We start from the raw sequence: 19,085 nt of genomic DNA, 5'->3' as shown, positions 1-19,085 counted from the left end.
GGGGGGGAAGGGACACCCCCAGGCCTTGGGTTTGGGGCCTTTTGGGGCTTCTTGGCCCGTTCTGACCGCGCTGCTGCTCCCGCCTTTGTCCCCCTGTCCCGGCCTCTGCCCCCCGCGCTGGGCGAGCTGCCCTGGGCCCCGCGGCGCTAACGGGGCCGTGTCTCCCGTCCCCCAGGTGTCCGGCGCTCCCGGAGGCGCCGCTCGGCTGACCCGCGCGCAGGAGCCCATGGAGAGCGGCCGGCGGCTGGAAGCCTGAGGTATCCGCGCAGGGCGGCCGCGGCACCAGGGCAGCTCCCGTGGAGCCGGAGAGCTGCTCCAGGAACTGGCCTTGGAGTGGAAATTCTGGAAAATCTAGACAAGCCCTCRGCGTGGGGCACCTGGGAGGATAACCCCGAGTCACAACAGGGTTGCCATTATATTTATCTTCTATCTAGGTAGTTAATACCCTTCGACTTTCAGCACTCTGAAGTATTTTAAGTGCTAATGTACTTGATTTTTTTGTGGTGTTTGGTAACAATAAATACGGGTAGTAGTTGTCATCTATGCAGTTATGTTAAACAGATGGGATAACTGAACACTTCACACTTCCTGGTGTTTCTAAGTGAGTCATTTAAAGAGTGTGATTAATCATCCTGCCATAATGGTATTTCTTTTCTACCACCTACAAAACCTCAAGCACAGAAGAGATATTCAGATTCTGTGTGGATGGAAAGTAGAGAACCTTTTTTTAGGCAGAGGGAGAGTGCATGTGATGAACTTTTTATCTTAAGGATTTATATCTGAGCTTTGTTCTGCAGAAATATGATGATGTATCCAGAAAGCCAGTAATTACTGACTGCCCCTAAAGGGCAGTAATATGTGGAACTAGGTTAACTTTACTGGCCTCTTCTCCCTCTGTGGTACTTGTCTCAAGTCACCTGGGACAGAGGCACTTTCCTTAACATTCCTTGCTCTGTGTGTTTGGCGTTTTCCTCATGGTCAAGTCCTGGTGTTGTCAGAACAACCTGCCCTTACCCGAGTGCTGAGTGGAGCTCAGTGGGGAGTGCAGCTGTGTTTGTTTTAGGGTGCTGTAGTGGTGCAGCAAAGACACGGGCGAGAACTTTGTGTTTCAAAATGTGAGACAAGGAATGACCAGCTTTGAACATGGACAGTGTGGGAAGTGACAGCCAGCAGTTACCTCCACCTTGTGAGCCAGAGCAGCAGTGCTTGGCACCAGGAGGAGAAAACAGCTGTTACAGACAGTAGAAAATGTTTTCAAGGGGAGATACCCAGTTTTGATTTAAGTTAGCTAAAGGATTGGGGTGGAAGCATTGGATCCATTGAGATGCCATACAAAACACAGGAGACAGGTTAGGGGRGTGATTCTTTGGGGAGCAATGTTTAGAAGTGGCTACCTAAGGGGAAGAGAAAAGTAGCATGTGGGGAAGAAAAGGAGGAGACCAAGGATGCGTCAGAACGGTTTCCACAAAGAACATGGGAAAGGTAGAATAAACATGTGCCCACTTCTGCTGCTGGCAATTAAATTCTGTAAGTTTTCATATCTGCTGGCAGTACTGATAAGACTTACTCTTTCGTAAATATTTGCCTAATAGCTGGTCTGATCTGTTTGTTGGCTCATCAGCTTTCCTGTGAAGACTAATTACTGTCTGGAATGTCCTGGGAATGCTGCTCTGTGTCTCCCTTTAAAAGAAATAGAAGCAACTCTAATATGTTGGCAGAATGACCAAGAAAGGGAAAGAGATTTACTTAATTTTCTCTCCGCTCTTTAGCAGAATGGTGCTGTGTGGTTGTTCTCTTGCCCTGACAAGCTCTCTAGTAAGTGATGTGCTCTGTACCTCAGCCATTACAGATAGCTTGTTGAAAGTGAAGCCCCATGAGGGGGTGGCACTTGACTTGGTCTCTTCTTTGAAAGTGAATGTTGAAAAATGGGTGTTCTTTAGGAAACAGAAAAGTTGGAGGCTGGTCTGAGAGCTGGCTGGCCAACGAGAGGGGTGGTAAGGGCCCAGAAATCAGCAGAACTGATGCCTTTTTCTCCCACTCCAAGGTTATTCACAATTTGTAATAGTGTGATCGTGCTGGTATAACATTCAGAAAGTGAAGGAATACAACCCTTCCTCTTTTATGCTTGTGAAGTGGACACGGACACCCGTTTGGCTGATACCGGAGCTAGAGAGCTCAAGGAAAGCAAACAAGCGAAGTCGGGTAGGAGCCAGTACCACCAAAGTGGGTGCATAAGGTTTGTGCTGCCCGAGTGGTGGAAGGGACATCTTGCAGATGTGGGCTGCACCTGTAGTCTTAGGACTCAGGAAATCAGGAATTTAGAACTTAGAATCGGGGAATGATTCCAGCAGAAGGTTCCTCTAAAGTCACATCTCTGGTTGCCAGGAGTCCACACTGGGTAGTTGCAGTCCTGTAACTGCAGCACAGTATTTTTGAGGGCTTTTAGAAGCTAAAAATGTCACAAAAAAAAATACCGTGCAGTGCTGTTGTGTTGCACCTAGAAGAGGGGGAGGAGGTCTCATATTTTCCCTTTATTTTTTTTCTAACATCTTTGGCCTAAGAATAAGTCGGTCATTGCTGAGTTTTTTAAAGCTGAGGTGGGCTCTTTCTCTCTGGTTTTGAGCAGGCTAGAAGCCAAACATTTGCATAATAAGCTACACTGCTGAACTAATTTGGCAAATAATACAGAATTTGGCTCATCTTGAGCTGTTTATTAATAAACTAATTAAATTTGCTAGCAGCTTATTTCTTGGTCCCGTGCTCTGATCCACTTGCACTCAGGGCGGCTTGGCGCTGTCACCATGGATCGCTCCCGGCACCACGCGGGGACCGGGAACAGCAACGAGGCGGCGTCTTCCCGGGAGCAGAGCTATGGAGAGGACGAGAGGCAGCGGCAGCTGGAGCGGCTCGGCCGCGAGGAGGCCTATTACCAGTTCATTAACGAGCTCAACGAGGAAGACTACAGGTTAATGAGGGACCGCAATCTGCTCGGCACTCCTGGTAAGGGCCTTTCCCTCCTGGGGCTGCCTTCAGCAGAAAAGACAGGATGCTGAAAAGGCAGGAAAAGCTGCAAATGCCAAGTGATGCTGCTGCTGCTGTTGGACAYCACTTGTGGCTGGATAACTTGAATCTGTGGTGTTGTAGAAAGGAAGGAAAAAAAAATCTCATTTTTCCACACAAAGTTGATGATTCCCAAGAAAAGTTGTCAACTTTAAAAGAGATACTGAAGCTGTGATTAAAAGTATAGCTCCTTTGAATGCAATATCTCTCTATATTGATAACATTCACATCCATGTAGTTAACATCTTAATATTGAAGCGCAGCTTATGGCAATTGGCAATTTTTAGGTTTCTGGATTGTTGCTGGAAGTTGTCATGCTAATGACACACATTTTAGCATCTTTTTTTTTTTTTCCTCCTTAGTATCTGTTTGCTTTATTTGGGTTATTTGAGTGCCTGTGTTACTGTTATACACTAGTGTTTTTCTTTTAATTTATTTTACTTTTTACTAACCTTTTCATTCAAGATATAAAATACCGTTATTTCTTCATGGTTTTGRGCCAGTAAAATGTACCACCTGATAACATCAAAATGTAAAATATTTCAGGAGAAATCACAGCAGAGGAGCTGCAGCAGCGTTTGGAGGGGGCCAAGGAGCGTCTTGCGTCACAGTCTGATCCTGAGAGCAGAGACAGTGAAGGCAGAACCGCTGGAGGTAAATGTTCCTCATTCACCCGTTTAAATAGTGTGGGATATATCAAAATGGTTTAAATAGTGTGGGATATGCAAGTATTGTTCTTCGGTACCTATAGGTAAAACTTGATAATTTAAGGACCAGCCATTTCCAATCTCTTTCTCCATTCTATCTCTGGAATAGTTGCATATTTAGAGAGATTCCCTAATGATGCAGAAACAAACTTGATACATTTCCYAAGAACTAATTGCCATCAGCTACAAATTTCTTTCTCCTCCTTTTCTGCTTCCTCCTTACCAGTGAATTTAACAGTACAAAAATAATATTTATTTTTTCTTCTTAGAAGGTTTTGGTGAGCGCTAAGGAAGTTAGAAGGGGAAAAATGGCTAAATGGAAAAGTTGGGCTTTTCTTGTTCTGTTTTCATTCATTTCCGTTTGTTTTTAGAGTTTTTGTGTATCTGTGCTGTCTCTCTTCTCTTTCTCAGCAATATATATTTATATATAAAYATATATTTTAAACCTTTGGCCAATTCCATCAGATTCAGCAGAGTAACAGCTGCCTCTGAAGTCAAGATAMGAGCGTTCTCGTGGGTTTTAGGAAGCTGGGGACCTGGGAGTCCTCAGCAGTGCTCCGTTTGAGGGAAGGGCCGTGCTGTGGGCTCGACCATCCTCACTTCTGTCTGCCCATCCTCGTGCACATAGTGCAGAGCTGAGCAGGGCAGGAGTTCCTTTTGCTGAGCTCCTTGCTAGTGGAGGGTGCAGCTGGAGGAGCCTTGGGAACACGATTGAGGGTACTGCAGTGGGGAATAAGTTCAGTGCCCTTTGTAGACAGGGAACAAATCTGTAGGGAGAAAACCAGGGATCGTTTACTGCACTGTTTGTAGCAGAAAGTTCTTGAGCGATCCATCTATCCACTCTTCCTTGGTTTGRCATGTTTAGATTATTAAGAGACTCTCAAATCAGTAGCCAAGTAAGGGACAGACAGTGAACAAATGCAAGTACCATGTTTTAGGTAAGCCACTGAATTCTGAGTGTTTTCTTAGAGGACGTTCAGTGGACACATTCTGTTCTCTGTGTGTCTTGTGACACTAAAATTCTGGGCTCAGCAGGTCCTTTCGGCTGCTGTTTTTATGCACAGCATTTTTGGGCAGGACTGTGTTAGCATCTGCCCCGCTGCTGCGGGCTCGGCAAGCACAGCGGAGCTGGAATTGCTCCTCTCATAGAGGTGTGCTGTTGTATGAGCATCGGAAAACAAATTCCTTATGTGTTTCCTTCAGATTCGGATGTCCTCGGRGAGAGCTCAAATGGGGACTCGTTGCTGGAGTGGCTGAACACGTTTCGCCGCACGGGAAATGCCACCCGCAGCGGCCAGAGCGGGAACCAGACCTGGAGAGCCGTGAGCCGGACGAATCCCAACAGCGGCGAGTTCCGATTCAGCCTGGAAATCAACATCAATCACGAACATAACAACTTTGAAACGGCTGGCGAGGAGTACGTGGGTATAGACAGCAGCAGGATGTATTTGGAAAGAAGCCATCAGAGAGCTGTCAGTCCAGTGACCACGCGGACCAGGAGCAGGACCTCGAGGGAGGCCAGCGGTGACGCGCCGAGCCCTGCGAGGAGCAGGTCTCTGCGAAGCTCAGCGGCGCGGAGCGAAGYGGCCTCTGCCCCGCTCTCGGGGAGGCTGCGGAGCAGAACGAGGGAGCTGCCAGGCCTTGGCAGAGCAGCCTCCGCACGTCGCAGCTCTCCAGCCGCCGGGGAACCAAGAGAAAGGCCAGGAGGGGGCCCCTCCGCAGCAGCCCCGCGAGGCAGGGCCAGGGGCAGCGCTCGTGCCGATGCCCCCCAGAGGCTGGAGATCCTACGGCTGAGGTCCACGCTGAGCAGCCGGAGCCGCTCCCCGCTGCGGAGGCAGCAGGAGGCCGCCGGCCCCCAGGAGCGCGGGCAGGGCCGTGAGAGAGGTGCCCAGGGCCAGAGCGGCCGGGGCAGGCGCCCGGCGCCACAGCCGCCTGCCCAGGCTGCCCAGGAGCCGGCCCGCGGCGATGCGCCGGCCGCTCCGCCGGCCCCGGGCGCGCCTCTGGACGAGGAGGAGTCCGGCAGGCCCGTAGCTGCCGTGAGGAGGCACCCAACAATTACCTTAGACCTTCAGGTGAGGAGGATTCGCCCCGGAGAGAACCGAGATCGGGACAGTATCGCCAGCAGAACCCGCTCCAGAGTGGGAATGGCAGAGAACACGGTTACTTTCGAGAGCGACAGCGGCGGCTTTCGCCGTACGATATCGCGGTCGGAGCGCGCGGGCATTCGAACCTACGTCAGCACCATCCGGATACCCCTGCGTCGCATCTCRGAGACCGGCCTCGGGGAGCCCTCCTCGGTGGCTCTCCGCTCCATCCTCCGGCAGATCATGACGGGCTTTGGAGAGCTGAGCTCTTTAATGGAGACGGAATCCAACTCGGAAGCGCCAAGAGGAGGTCCTCGCTTGCCCGACGTGCGCTCGGAGCAGCGCGACTCCAATTCCGCCRACAGCAGCCGGGAGCCGAGCGGGGTTCCCGCCGGGAACGCGCGCGGCCGGAGCGCCGACACGCCCCAGCGCGGGCGCAGGAGCCACGGGCAGGAGCCGAGGCAGGCCCAGGATGCCAACAGCCTCGTGGAGAGCGGCACGCTGCCCATCCTGCGCCTGGCCCACTTCTTCCTGCTGAACGAGGAGGACGAGGACGAGCGCCTCCGAGGCCTCACCAAAGAGCAGATCGACAATCTCTCCACCCGGAACTATGGGGACGTGAGCGCCGAGAGCGAACTAAGCAAAACGTGCAGCGTTTGCATTAATGAATATATAGCAGGAAATAAGCTGAGGCAGTTACCGTGCATGCATGAGTTCCATATTCACTGTATTGACCGCTGGCTTTCCGAAAATTCCACGTGCCCCATTTGTCGGCAGCCCGTGCTGGGCTCTAACGCCACAGACAACGGCTAGCATTCCTTGCACTGCTCAGTATTCAAGGATTTCCTTCTGCTCTACTTGTGACGAGCCAAATAAAGAGAGTTCACTTGCATAGGGGTTCAGTTGTGGGGGGATTTTTTGTTAATTCTTCAAAAATAATAGAAGACTTGTCTAAATCTAGCGATGTAAATACTATTTTTCTCCAAGCGCAGATCTAGGAGTACACGTAGAACCAAATGATATCAGTAAAGTTTCTATTTTTTTAGATAATTTTGTTATGCTAAGCACTTTTGTAAATACAGAAATGCAATAGTTAATCAGTCATGCTTAATGTATTTTTTTTGTTTTTTTGTTTTTTGTTTTTCTAACAGTGTAATGGACTCACTTTATTTAGATTACGAATTGTTTCACACAGACTCACCACTGTGCTGAAAGATTAGTGTCTAAATAGCCATTCATTAGCTTTTTGTTCTGAGAACAATTTCTTTTACAGAGAGTCTCTTGCTGGACATGTTTGCTAAAGATATTTAAGTTACTTGAAGTGCTCATTTTAATATACAGTATATTTTTTTTTAACATTGATTGAAATATCCTTTCCAAAAACTTGCCAACTTGGTTCTATTTAAAAATTTTTATGGCAATTTTTTGCATGTGGTTTTACACAATGCCTAATGCTGAYGGATTCATACTCAAAAGTGGATGGGTTGGTGACCTTATAAAATGTACATAATTTAATGCTGTCTCTGACAATCGCTGCCTTTTCAATGCAGGCAGCAACCAAATCAATGGTAATTCCAGAAGATGTGTCTTGCTGAACAGAGATACTTGTTCTAAGAAAGAAAATAAGCATTGAAGAAGCCTTCTGACTTTTCCAAACTACTCAATTGATTTTCATGGTTTTTTTAACTGCCTTAGTTTGAAGAAGGAAATAATTCCTTGACCATTATATTGTCTACAATATGCATGATTTGTGCATCTTACTCAGAAACAAAGCAAAAGCTTAAAGTGTTTTTGTACAGAAATCTGCCAGGTACATATATAACATTCGTCCTCTCAAACATGTCTGAGGACCAAATGGCAAAAGCCACTCGAAAGGACAAAGAGAACTTCATTTCAACTCCCCAGATTCCTGTATAATTAGATATTAAACTTTATACCAATAACTTATAAAGAAATAAAGTTGCAAAGTCGATAACTGAGCCTTTGTGTGAGTGTGTTGAGCCGTGTTCCCTAGATGGAGAGGAAGGCRCCGCTCCCCAGCCTTGGTTTCTTGTGCACTTTGTTCTTCAGCTGACACCTCGACGAGGGGCATCTTGGAAGGGAAGCCGTACAGCTCTGTGTGCAGCTGCTGCGTGTTCAGCTGCGTCTGGCACGCGAGAAACTTGTGTCGAAAGTTCCACAAACTCAAGATATTTCCTTTTACTCCTAAAAGTCGCTCTGAAAAATCCTCTTTTGAGTTGTAGATGAGTTCAGGGAGGTGACTGGAGTGTGTTGTGGCCTGGTTTTGCTTGCTGTTCGTCGCAAGAGCTGTCAGCTTGAAGTGCCACTACACAACATGAAAGGGTAGGGAGATTTACATATGAATATCACAACTAGCTTATGTTTTACTCTTTTATTATTTATTTCTGTTAGCACCTGGTTGTTGGTGATATGTAGACATATGGATGCCTCCTACAGCTTCCCCACGTTCTATTTTTTACGTTTCTGTATTTGAAACTGCCTCGCTCCAGTGACACATCTGCAGCAACCTGCCCTGGGCTCTGCCTTGCTTTGCTGGGGCTCCTCCAGGGCAGTTGCCACCCAGATCCTGGGCGGGAATGTGGCCGAGTGGAGCGGAAAGGGAAGGGGATTGTGCAGCTGGTGGGACGGGTGGGTGTCCTGGAGCATCCTGTGCTCGGGCTGTCCCAGGAGGGGAAGGAAGCAGCGGCCTTGCCTGAGCGAGCGCCGTGGTGGTGGTTGTGGTCAATTGTCTCCTCCCACGCTTCTTTTCTGTCTTCTTTCTTCTTTAACAGCCAGTTGGAATCCTGCTCAACCTGTCCATTAATGCCCTACAAGTCAAGGGAGATTCTCTGTGCCTTTGGCCATTAAGATGGGATTTTGCTGGTAGCCATAAGAGGAAAACATCTCMCAGGGATCCACACGGGATCCGGCGCCGCAGGCGTCTGTGGCTGAGTTGCTCATGGGGAATACAACACAGTGCGTCTCACCCAGGCTGCCACGGGGTATGTGTGACTTCAGTGGGAAATTCCCGTCAATTATCCCCAAATTCTCTCTCATTAGCTGATCTMATCATGTGTTTTATCCTTCCTTTTAAAAAAGCTGAAGGATGGAGTAATGTTTGATTTTCCTTCATGATTTTCCTTCAAGGATGCAATAACCTTTGCCTTTCTTCTTAGGACTATATTTCGTTGCAGCTCCATTTTAATCCAGCTATATGGATTATAGCACTCCCTAAACAAATCCAAGCCAGATTTTAAATTCTGAAATTGCATGCTTTTTTTTCCCCTCTCATAGATTGCCACACTTTTCTCTTCTATGCAGATCAATGATCCACTCGGTTCCTTCTGAAAATTCAGCATATTCTGTTTTCCACATGGACATTTCCGTTCAATTTAGTTGTTTTTGAGACCCAAGTTAAGCTTCCTCTAGTGAAATCCTCACTTTTGCAAGCTGCCTTTTTCCAACAGCATTTCATTGAAGACACGTTTCTCCAGGCAGCATTTCTCTGTGTAGGACTCCATGCGCCGCCCTTGCTGAGCTCCGCTTCCGGAGCGCTCTGCAACGGTGTCTTATTTACTCCTGGCTAGTTAGGGCGCTTTCAGCAGCTGAAGACTGTTGGAGCTAGACACTTCCCAGCTATGTTTGTGTCCCATAATGAGCAATCCTAGCACTATGTTCTGTGCAAGAAACCTCAGAAATAAAGCCAGACTCCTCCTGTATTTATTACGTTGAATATGGAAGATGTGACTTGCTGCGGATGGCTCCGCACGCTCGCTTCTCATGCAGCGTTTCAGCCGTTGTGTGAGAGACCCGCCTGCCTTGGGCTGATCCTCTGCTTTCTCAGGCTTGTGCTCCTTTTGTGTCGTTATTTCAGATTCTGTCCCATTTCTGCCTGTCAGTTAACGTGCACTTAGCCTTTACAGCTGCACAATAAGGCAGTGCTGCCTTTGCCTGGCTGGCTGTAAAGGCAGCGAGGCCGAGGGCGCCTCTCGGTGCTGCCTCTGACCTCTGYGTACGGGCCGGCCCAGCCCGGATCAGACGCTGCTCCCCCTGCGTGACGGGGAGGCAAAACCCACCGAGGAGCAATGAGCAGCAAGGCAGGGAGGAGCCACCGAAGAGCTCGGCCTTCCTGAGGCGGACGGGAGCGACGGGCAGGACGTGTTGGGCTGGGAATGGGAGAGCGGGAGCGTCTCCAGTGGTTCTGGAGCTCTAGGGTATGTGCAGAATCCAAGTGCAAACCCGGGCACACTGAAGCCTGCAGCATYGCACTGATACAGGGGTGCCTCACGAGAGAAATGGGAGGCTCTTGTGCTTCTATTTAAATAAATATCAACAAAGTGTTCAAAGACCAAGAAACCTGGGCCCATCTGCTTGTGTATTCCATGCTTTCAAAGAGTTAAAGCAGAAAACGTGGTTTAATCTGTGACGTGAATGGGGCAGTTGAAGAACCTGGTACCAAGTCCCAACACAACATTATCGCTTGGCTTCAGTTCAGACTCTAAAGGTTTTAAATACCCATGGATTCAGACGTGTGCTTTGCAACCTAGTGAATAGCCTGATGGGACAACCCGTTTCATTTTCCACAGCCCTCTTCAAGCTGGGAGAGCTACAACCTTCATGCCTTTACTGCAAGAAATCATGGGGATTCATAGTTTGCTCACCTCATGTCTCAGCGACCCACACAGCAGCAGGCCTAGACACAATATATATGTATATACATAGGAAGACATCCCTATCCTGGCTTCGCTGCAGCAAGCGCAGGCTGCAGGAGCTGCCTCCTCGCTGCCATGAGCGCCAGCACCATCGGAGGGGGAAAAGACAGGAAAGGTCAGGGCCAGCCACGTGCTGCTCTCCTTGCTCCATTAGCTGAGGTAGCCCGAGCACCACCCATGGTCAGAAATGCAGGCGCACGTCTCGGCTCTGGCAGTGGTGGCCAGTGACAGGACAAGAAGCAATGGGCACTGCTGAAACCCCTGAAGATCCATCTGAATATGGGGAAGAACTTCTTCCCTATGAGGGTGCCAGAGCCCTGGAAGAGTCTGCCCAGGGAGGCTGTGGAGTCTCCTTCCCTGGAGATCTTCCAAAGCCGCCTGGCTGCCACCCTGTGCCCCGTGCTCTGGGTGTCCCTGCTGGAGCGGGGGATTGGACTGGGTGATCCCTAGAGGTCCCTTCCAACCTCAACCAGTCTGTGATTCTGTAAAGATGGAAGCAGAGTTGCAGCGGCAGCACAAAAAGGTGTCCCTCTATTCAAAGTGACTCTAGGCCTCTTTTGGCAAGAGGACTCAGACACGGAGGACACTTGCTCATCAAGAGGAAGCTCACACTGGGGCCAGGATCTTGCCTTCACAGCTGTCCTCAGAGGCAAATGGTGCTTGGACCCACTCCCATAGCGCCCATGGCCAGAGCTCTTGCAGTCAGTTCATTCATCTTAGTGTGAAYGTCAAAATACAAGAAGGACTTACATAGGACTATAGAAGTAAGTAATGACTTTGGGTATCTACAGGATATAGAAGACCTGATGCCCTGCAGTTGAAGCTAGCCAAGGGAATATGGTGTGTGTTAGTTTGCAGGCACGTGTCTCCTCTGACAGAGAGCCCGAATGCCGCTTGTGGCACCAGGGCATGGAGTATGTGCAGAAACAGCAGAGCATTCACATGAATACCCATATGTGTGGGGGAGACTGCTGCACTGGAGAAGCTGAATACGGTGGCGTAGGGAAGTGCTGGAACGAAGGTTTCCTTTCCCACCTTTCTGGAGCTTTCAGATGCCTCTCCATGCTGATACTGATACTCTGTGCAAACGTGGGTCTCTCTCAGAACACTCTGTGGTCAGGTTCACTTACTGAGCTGTTACCAAATCTCTGATGTTTGGTATATATCTACGACTTTGAGGGTTTTTTTTTATGCTTTTAATGTGCTGTGCTTAAGGGAATTACTGTCATGTCCATAGACTAATTCATGATTCTCATAATTCATGGGCATTTTATCATTACCTTTGCGAGAGATGGGTCTACTTCCTGCTTGGAAATTTTGCTTCTCATTTAAGTGTTTGCCCTTTTTAAGATAGTATCTAGTGTCTGTCTTGTATTGGGGCATTTAACTTAAGTTGTAGCTTACATACACATTATTGTATGGCATGGGGATTAGCTAAAATAAATGTGTAAGAAAAGCAGCAATATATCCTCAAAATAGAAGAAATGTCATCTAAGACCTCTTTGGTTAATCTCTATTAAGCATCCTCTCCTGCTTGCGGATACATAGGTATTGGAAAGAGGAGGAGATATGTTAAATGTTAATGTTCAGAAGAGTCGTTTATTTCTGTAGAAACAAATATAATAAAAAAGATGGATAACAAATTATTCCAGTTGGAATACYAAATTTAGGTCAGTTGGGAGCACTAATCCAAAAGCTGTCTAGAAAGCTTTAATGCTGATAATGAACGAGAGAGGTGGTTTGGATGGAATCCTTGAAAAGACAGAGAACTATCAAGTTGAGCTAATAGGTTTKTCCAGTTCTTACGTTTGTGATGCTATCAATGACTTTCTATCTGTTATTATGTTCCTGTGTGAATCTCTAATGGTCTCTCTTCTTTAATAATATATAAGCTAGAAATAGATTCTTACGTTACAATATAAATGCAAACTGGGCAGTTTCAACAACTTCTTCTTCCTCAGACTCTTTCCATCTTCCCTTTCTTCCTCCTTATACATTTATTAGATCTTTGTCTACATCAGCAACTATTTGCAAGCCTTTTTCACGCTTTCATCCTAGGAATAGACTCATTCTGCAAAGTACTTTTCTCTGACCCTACTGAAAAGTTCTTATGAATCAGTTACATATCTCATATTTACATACATATCAAAAGGACAGAGATTTGGGATAGTAGGGCCATTGTTCTTCCTGGTTTTCATAGCCTTGCTTTCAAGGTTTATGAAATAAATAGACTGTCTCAGAATGATATTTGTGACTATGCCATGTTGTTTTTGTGTTTCAATAGGTCTGTGACATATTTGCTCCATAACATCGGCGTCTTCTTAATACAACATCTTAAAAAAAAAAAGAAATTTAGAAAATTGGGAAGCAAGGTGTGCAATGTATGTCTTGCAGTGCTGTGACCTCAAGAGCATTAGATGTTCTAAATCTACCCYAAATAATGCAAGAAGATGAGATTGAGGCAGCTGAATTGCCACAACAGGCACAAGATCTCTGGTGTGAATAAGGACTAGAGAAGAGACGTTGCGGTAGGTGTCTGCTACAGACCACCTGGTCAGGAGTAGGTAGACTGGGCCATGTTCAGACAACTGGAAGAAGCCTCATATTTACAGGTCTTGGTCCTCTAGGCTAATTTAATGATCCCAGTATTTGCTGAAAGGGCAACACAKTGGGGAGCAAGAAATCCAGATTTCTAGAGAGCATTAATGACATCTTCCTGACRTGGGATTAAGGAGCCAGTGAGGGGAGATGTGCTGCTGGATTTCAGATTTTTGATCAGGAACTGGTTTGGGATGTGAAGGTCAGGGGTAGCCTTGGCTACAGTGCCCATGAGATGATGGCATTCAGGATCCTGAGAGAAGGGAGCAAGGTTTAAAGCATGGCTTAAGCAGGACTTTTCCAGTACTCTGGACTTCAGGAGATCAGGCTTTGGCCTGTTCAGGGGTCTACTTGGAAGAGCCCCGTGGAAGACTGTCCTGAACAGAAGAGAGAGTCTAGGAAAGCTGGTTCACTTTGAAAGATCACCTCATCTTAGCTCAAGAATAGTCACATGCAGGAAATCAAGCTAAGGCATCAGGAAGGTCACACAGATGAACAAGTTGCTTCTGACCAAACTTGCACCAAAAGGAAGCGTACAAGAGGAATACAGGGACACTGTCCGAATGTGCAGGAATGGGGGTAGGAAGGTCAAAGCCCACCTGGAGCTGAATGTGAGGAGAGATATGAAAGGAAACAAGAACGAAACTATTTTTCATAGTCTTACTTTTGTCCAATCACCATGCACATTCTAGTAGATGAAACTTTTGGCTTGTTTTATCTCTTTTCTTGCCCTCCCTGAGAATGTGTGATGTTCAAGTTTTTGCAGTCTTTAGAAACCTCCGTTGATTGCTCTGTCATTTCACGAATGATTGAGAATGTCCTTGGTTGGTCCCTCAGCACCTTGGGTGCATCTCATCAAAATTTCAGAGCTATTTCTTTTGATAAACCCTACAAACACAGACGTTAAGATGACTGAAGGTCTGTAGAATTTACAAGTTTCTGAAGAGGTTTTGAGATATGATCCTCCTTTTGAGGAGAACACACTGTGCAGCTAGTGCAAACTCAATTTGTGTAAGAAAATCAATAGCAAAGGCCAAGCAGTGCTCAGCATCCTGCAGCCTTCCCTCAGCCTGCTCCGGCTTATGGTGGGAATGGGCTTACCCCATCTTATGGAGGTACAAGGTACCTTAGCGAAAAAAATCTCCCTGGTTTCCTTTGTTTCCCCAGGCTTGCGCTGGGTGTAGAGTAGCATGAATGAGGCTCCCCAAGCACCATCTCAGTGCAAGCTGCTCATTTGTGTTCACACTTACTCCAGAAGGTGTTTATCCCACAGCTAAATTCTGCTTGAGCGTAATGTAAACTTCCTGAAGTGCAAGGAGGAAACATATACACAACTAAATAAAACCACACAACTTTGATTTTCGTCTACAGGTTGAAAAACTACGATGTGATATATAGGATCACTCTGGCTAATTATTCTAAACCATGTTATAAAGACCTACCTTCAGGCATTTACAACATGCAGTTGGGGTTCCTCTCCTGCGTAAAGCAGGGCAGATATAATATATCTCTTACTCATACTTCCAAAAAGGCACTTTCTCAAGGAACCTTTCTCACTCATCTTTTATATTAAGCCTTTATGTAGGRCACTTCCATTATCATATATTTTCTTATGCAACATTAATTCTACTGTGCTGAATACTTGCATGTACCTTGTACAGCCTGTAAGATCTATATATATATATACACACATATATATTTATATATATTTTTGCGTTTCTCATAGGTTTGAGCTATATTAATACTGGCTCATCCCTTTACCTTCAAACATGCGTGCTCAGGGAAGGATGCCATATTGCTATTTTAGTACAGAAGTCTTGCCCTTATCTGAGAGAGTGACTCACGAATAGAGCACTTTGGTTGCTGGTACTATTCCTTTTATTGATTTTTAAAACACATCTTGCATGCAATTTATTCCATTGGTTCAATGCTAATGGAATACGTAAAAGCACTGAAGGAGCAGGAGAAGCCAATATATGTGTGTGCATGCAGGTACGAGGTGTACATAGTTAAAGCACATACGTGTAGCAGCTTGAATTTGTGAGGATATCAGTGAGGATAAAGACTCAGAGTACTTCTCGTCGACACTGCAAGTTACATACTTCGTGTGTCTGTGTATATATATATATATACACATTCATAAATTGAACTCTGCATGAAAAAGAGTGTGCTCATAAGGATAAAACAGCACGTGCGTCAGAGCACAATGATTTAACTGGGACTGTGTGTCTGAATTTAGGGTCTTGTGTTGGGCTACTCAATACCCTATATAAGCACTCTATACCTTCATATACGCTCCGTGCTCTGTACAGACGCTACAGCTCGCTCACAGCTGCGCCCGCCCTCCTTTCAGAGCCCTTGAATTCCACCTGCTGTGTTYGTTTTTCTTGACATTGCCTGCTTCAAGTGAGATAGACTCCCTGAATTGGGGATTATTTCAGCCAGGTTTTTCTGGAATGTAGCCCTTTCCTTTCATGAAGACATCTCCACACGGGAACTCCCAAGCCTTGTGCTTGCTTGCAGGGAGCACTCAGGCCTTGCCCCCGGCCTCCTGGCTCATCTCCGTCGCTCCATGCACATTCCCTGCTGCATCCGTGCTCGGACTCAGCATGTGGACTGAGCTCCTTTTCCACCTTGTGAGTTTTGGGATGCCTGTGAGGATGACGCGGTCCGAGACACGTGGAATAGGCAACGCCAGGGCCTGTCGTCCCACCAGGCCCGGCCCTCAGGCGGGCAGCAGGAGACGGTGCCRGGTATGCATGAGCTCCCTGCCAAGCAGGCGCCTCTTGCAGACTAAATTCCAAACAAAAACGACCAAAGCCAAGGGGRAAAAAAAAGAGGCAAAGGGAAAATGCAGCACACAGGCTTGTCCCGTGGCCTCCGCAGAGGCCTGGGCSGCATGGAGCTGTCCGCGGTGCTGCCCTGGCCACGGGCCCGGCACGCTCCGGATACCCCGACAAAGCTTCCCGCATCCTTCCCCGCGGGCTTGCGGCCCTCGTTTGCCTTGTACATTATTTTTATTTAATTCCTGTTGTATGTCACAGTTTATTTTTCCAGGATCTGAAAGCTTTAGAAAACGTGCTAGTCACTGAGATGCTTTATACTCCACTACCAGTCAACGGACAGTCTTGACTGTACCAGCTGCTCTGAAACACTAGATTTGGGAACATTTATACATTTACTGCCTTAACTTAGGTTATGGTTACATCTTAGCAAGAGTATTGGCTCCCTAAAATGCAAGTTATCCAGTGTCCTAGCAGTGGGACAGGTAAAAGTACAAAAATAACCAAATGCATCCCATGCAGTCTGAGCACTATCTACATTCTGGAAAACTACCTTGAAACCTATTTTCCGTGAACTTTTCCTTAAAATTTTCTTCAGTTAAAACACAGATTTGGTTTAAAACCAAGATAATCTGCCTTGTKTTTAGGACTGAAGAGCTGGGCAGAACCACATGAAATTACTCTAGCCCAGTAATATAGAACTGGCATCGCGAGTAACAGGCCATGGGCTTCGTATTAACTTTGCAAGGCCTCAGCCTTGAGCTTGTCAAGCTGCTTTGTCTGAGCTTGTCTGAGCTCTGCTTTTACTCGGTATCAGCATTTTTGCTAATGATGTCTAATTGTCCTGCTTTTGCTTGCCTTGCTAGAGTACAACCACAGGTTTATATAGACAGTAGTAACGGGAACTCKTTCTGTGTAGGAAGAGGTATTTTTGCCTAACATGGTGATGTAGGGTGGACAAATAGGGACCTGCCAGGATAGCAGAGCCCCTTGCAACCAGGGACGCAGGACACAGTAGGCGAGCAGATGCAAAAGATGGTAAGAAAAGGGGCATGGGCTGCAATGAAGCTAAAAACTCTGATACCTGGCTAAAGAAATGCAAACCTGACCACTGGGAAAAATCCGTTTTAGGGATAACGAAAGAACGAGTATGTATGTATAAATATCATCATGTATAGTAAATTTGGAAGAAATGTGGAGTTGCAGACTGATGCAGTGTAGAAGCATGTTGGAAAACACCAGAGCTGCAGGCTCATCCCTAGAATAGCTGGAAGCAGAGGAGGAAGAGAAAACGGGACTCTTTCCAGTGAGGAATTTGGGGCACCGATGCCTCTGTGCAGCTCTGACTTCCCTTGCCGGAGGGAACCTGGCACTGTCTGGGTCAGGAGCAGCAGTGGAAGGAAAGGCACAACTCCGGAAAAGGGACAGCTAGTGATAGTGTCCACATCACAGTTTTATCATAATTACTGAGATTTTTCAAGTTTCTCCTACTTTTTTTTTTATCTGTAATTAAATTTAGACTAGTAATAATTCTTTGACGAGACTGTTAAGATCATGGTTTTAAATTTAATTTTTCAAGTTTGTTTTTAAATACATAACAAGACTCTGTGTATAACATTGGTAATTACAGCAAATTTCCAAATCACTTGGAAACTTGGACAAAACAGTGTCTCCAAGGACCCAGATGATATCTGGCACTGTCAGAAATAGAATCAAGATATCCTGTCTCCCAGCCTGGCACATTAACCACAGACCCATTCTTCCTGCCTTTGCTTTATTTATTACATTGAAATAATTATTACGCATATTGAGCTCTTTGAAAATAAATTACTATAAATACTAGAAGAGTGAGCACACTGTAATGTGAAAAATACAAACTACTTTCTTAATGTTTTTAGTACAACACGTTCAAACCAATGAGCCATTATGACAGACCTCAGGGAATCACATTGTCATGACTCAGGGTCCCATAAAAAGCGATTTATTGCACATCAGCAGTACGACAAGAACAGACTCCCATAGCAGGATGACAGAGGTGAGCCAGCAGCACCGCAGACTGGTGTCTTTCCTTTCTCATAGTGCACAACTTGCCCCATTTCAGCTCGCTCCTGCTGAACAAGGGCTTTCAGACCCAACACCAGCTCAGCTTCACCCAGGGCTCTGACTACGCCTTTCCTACGCCTCTGACTACTACCTTTCCTAACTTATCCTGAGGCTTTCTGAGCTGGGCTCAGTTTCTTCCTCAGTTAATGAGCTCATGTTGTGTCCCTGTCTCCTTACAAACATCCCAGCAGACACGTTGTGCCCTTGGCTTTCCATGACAGCGAAGGGCCCTGCATGAAGTGGTGCATGGGGAGTGACAACAAGGGCCTGTGTCCTGATGTTCAAAGTGGCAAGGACGGTTTTGTTTCTTCCTTGCTGTCAAGTGTCACTAAAATTCACTTTGCTTTGTGGAGGAGCAAAATAGTGAGCTGGAGGCAACTGTATTCATGAAAAGAGCTCCATGTCATGGGCATAAAACAGCAAGGTCATGCAGGAAAGCCAGCATGCACGGTTGCCGCTCGTGGGTCTTTTCATTCTTAAAAGCTCAAACGCCTCTCACAGGCCATGAAGTGTGTGTCTCCAGCCAAATTAGTGTAAAACACTGCGTTTCTATACTACTTGGCAAGCAAAATCTAAATTACTACCATTTGGTGAAGGTCTGTCTGGTAAGTAGCAGTTTCCATATCAGATGGGAGTGCACTGAAGTACAGTGAGACTGAATCACTTAGAATCACTTAAAATTTTTGAAGTAKCATCCAATTTCCCCATCTTGTATTGCAGCACACACTGTGTGGCAGTGTGGCCTTGATATAAATGCCCGGGTTTATCTAAATTTAGGCCCACTAATACTAAAGACAATAACAGCTGTTTTTTCCTGGACTTTCAAGGTGCCCAAATGGTCTTTCCCAAACACATCACCTCTCAGGTGGGCCTCCATGCCTTTTAAAACAGCCTGCTTAGGAGGACAACCCTTACTAGCTATGACAGATTGAGATTAGCAGACAGAGTGACACAGAGGCTTCTTCTTAGCTTATTTCATCCTTCCTTTCCCCGTCCTTTCCCCTTTCCCTCTCTCCCCTTTCCCTTTGCTAATGTCAC

The 19,085-nt window shown here is 46.6% G+C and overlaps 1 protein-coding gene across 2 annotated transcripts; it reads left to right on the top strand.

The window, feature by feature from the left end:
* Window positions 1-1,424: 1,424 nt before the first annotated feature.
* On the top strand, window positions 1,425-7,759 carry RNF6 (ring finger protein 6). 2 transcript variants are annotated; one of them, XM_026049855.1, is made up of 4 exons: window positions 1,425-1,482; window positions 2,782-3,000; window positions 3,607-3,714; window positions 4,971-7,759. In XM_026049855.1, the coding sequence occupies exons 1-4, from the start codon at window positions 1,446-1,448 to the stop codon at window positions 6,662-6,664; spliced, it is 2,058 nt and encodes a 685-aa protein (XP_025905640.1). In that variant the 5' UTR covers window positions 1,425-1,445; the 3' UTR covers window positions 6,665-7,759. The 2 variants fall into 2 exon arrangements, with proteins under 2 accessions (XP_025905640.1, XP_025905639.1); XM_026049854.1 differs by lacking the exon at window positions 1,425-1,482 and having other exon boundaries at window positions 2,054-3,000.
* The last annotated feature ends 11,326 nt before the right edge of the window (window positions 7,760-19,085 follow it).

This window comes from Nothoprocta perdicaria, unplaced genomic scaffold, assembly GCF_003342845.1.
Source record: "Nothoprocta perdicaria isolate Ctin4 unplaced genomic scaffold, notPer1 scaffold_62, whole genome shotgun sequence".
Classification (NCBI taxonomy): Eukaryota; Metazoa; Chordata; class Aves; order Tinamiformes; family Tinamidae; genus Nothoprocta; species Nothoprocta perdicaria.
The sequence above is the reverse complement of the archived record's forward strand: the minus strand, read 5'-3'. Positions and strand labels throughout refer to the sequence as shown.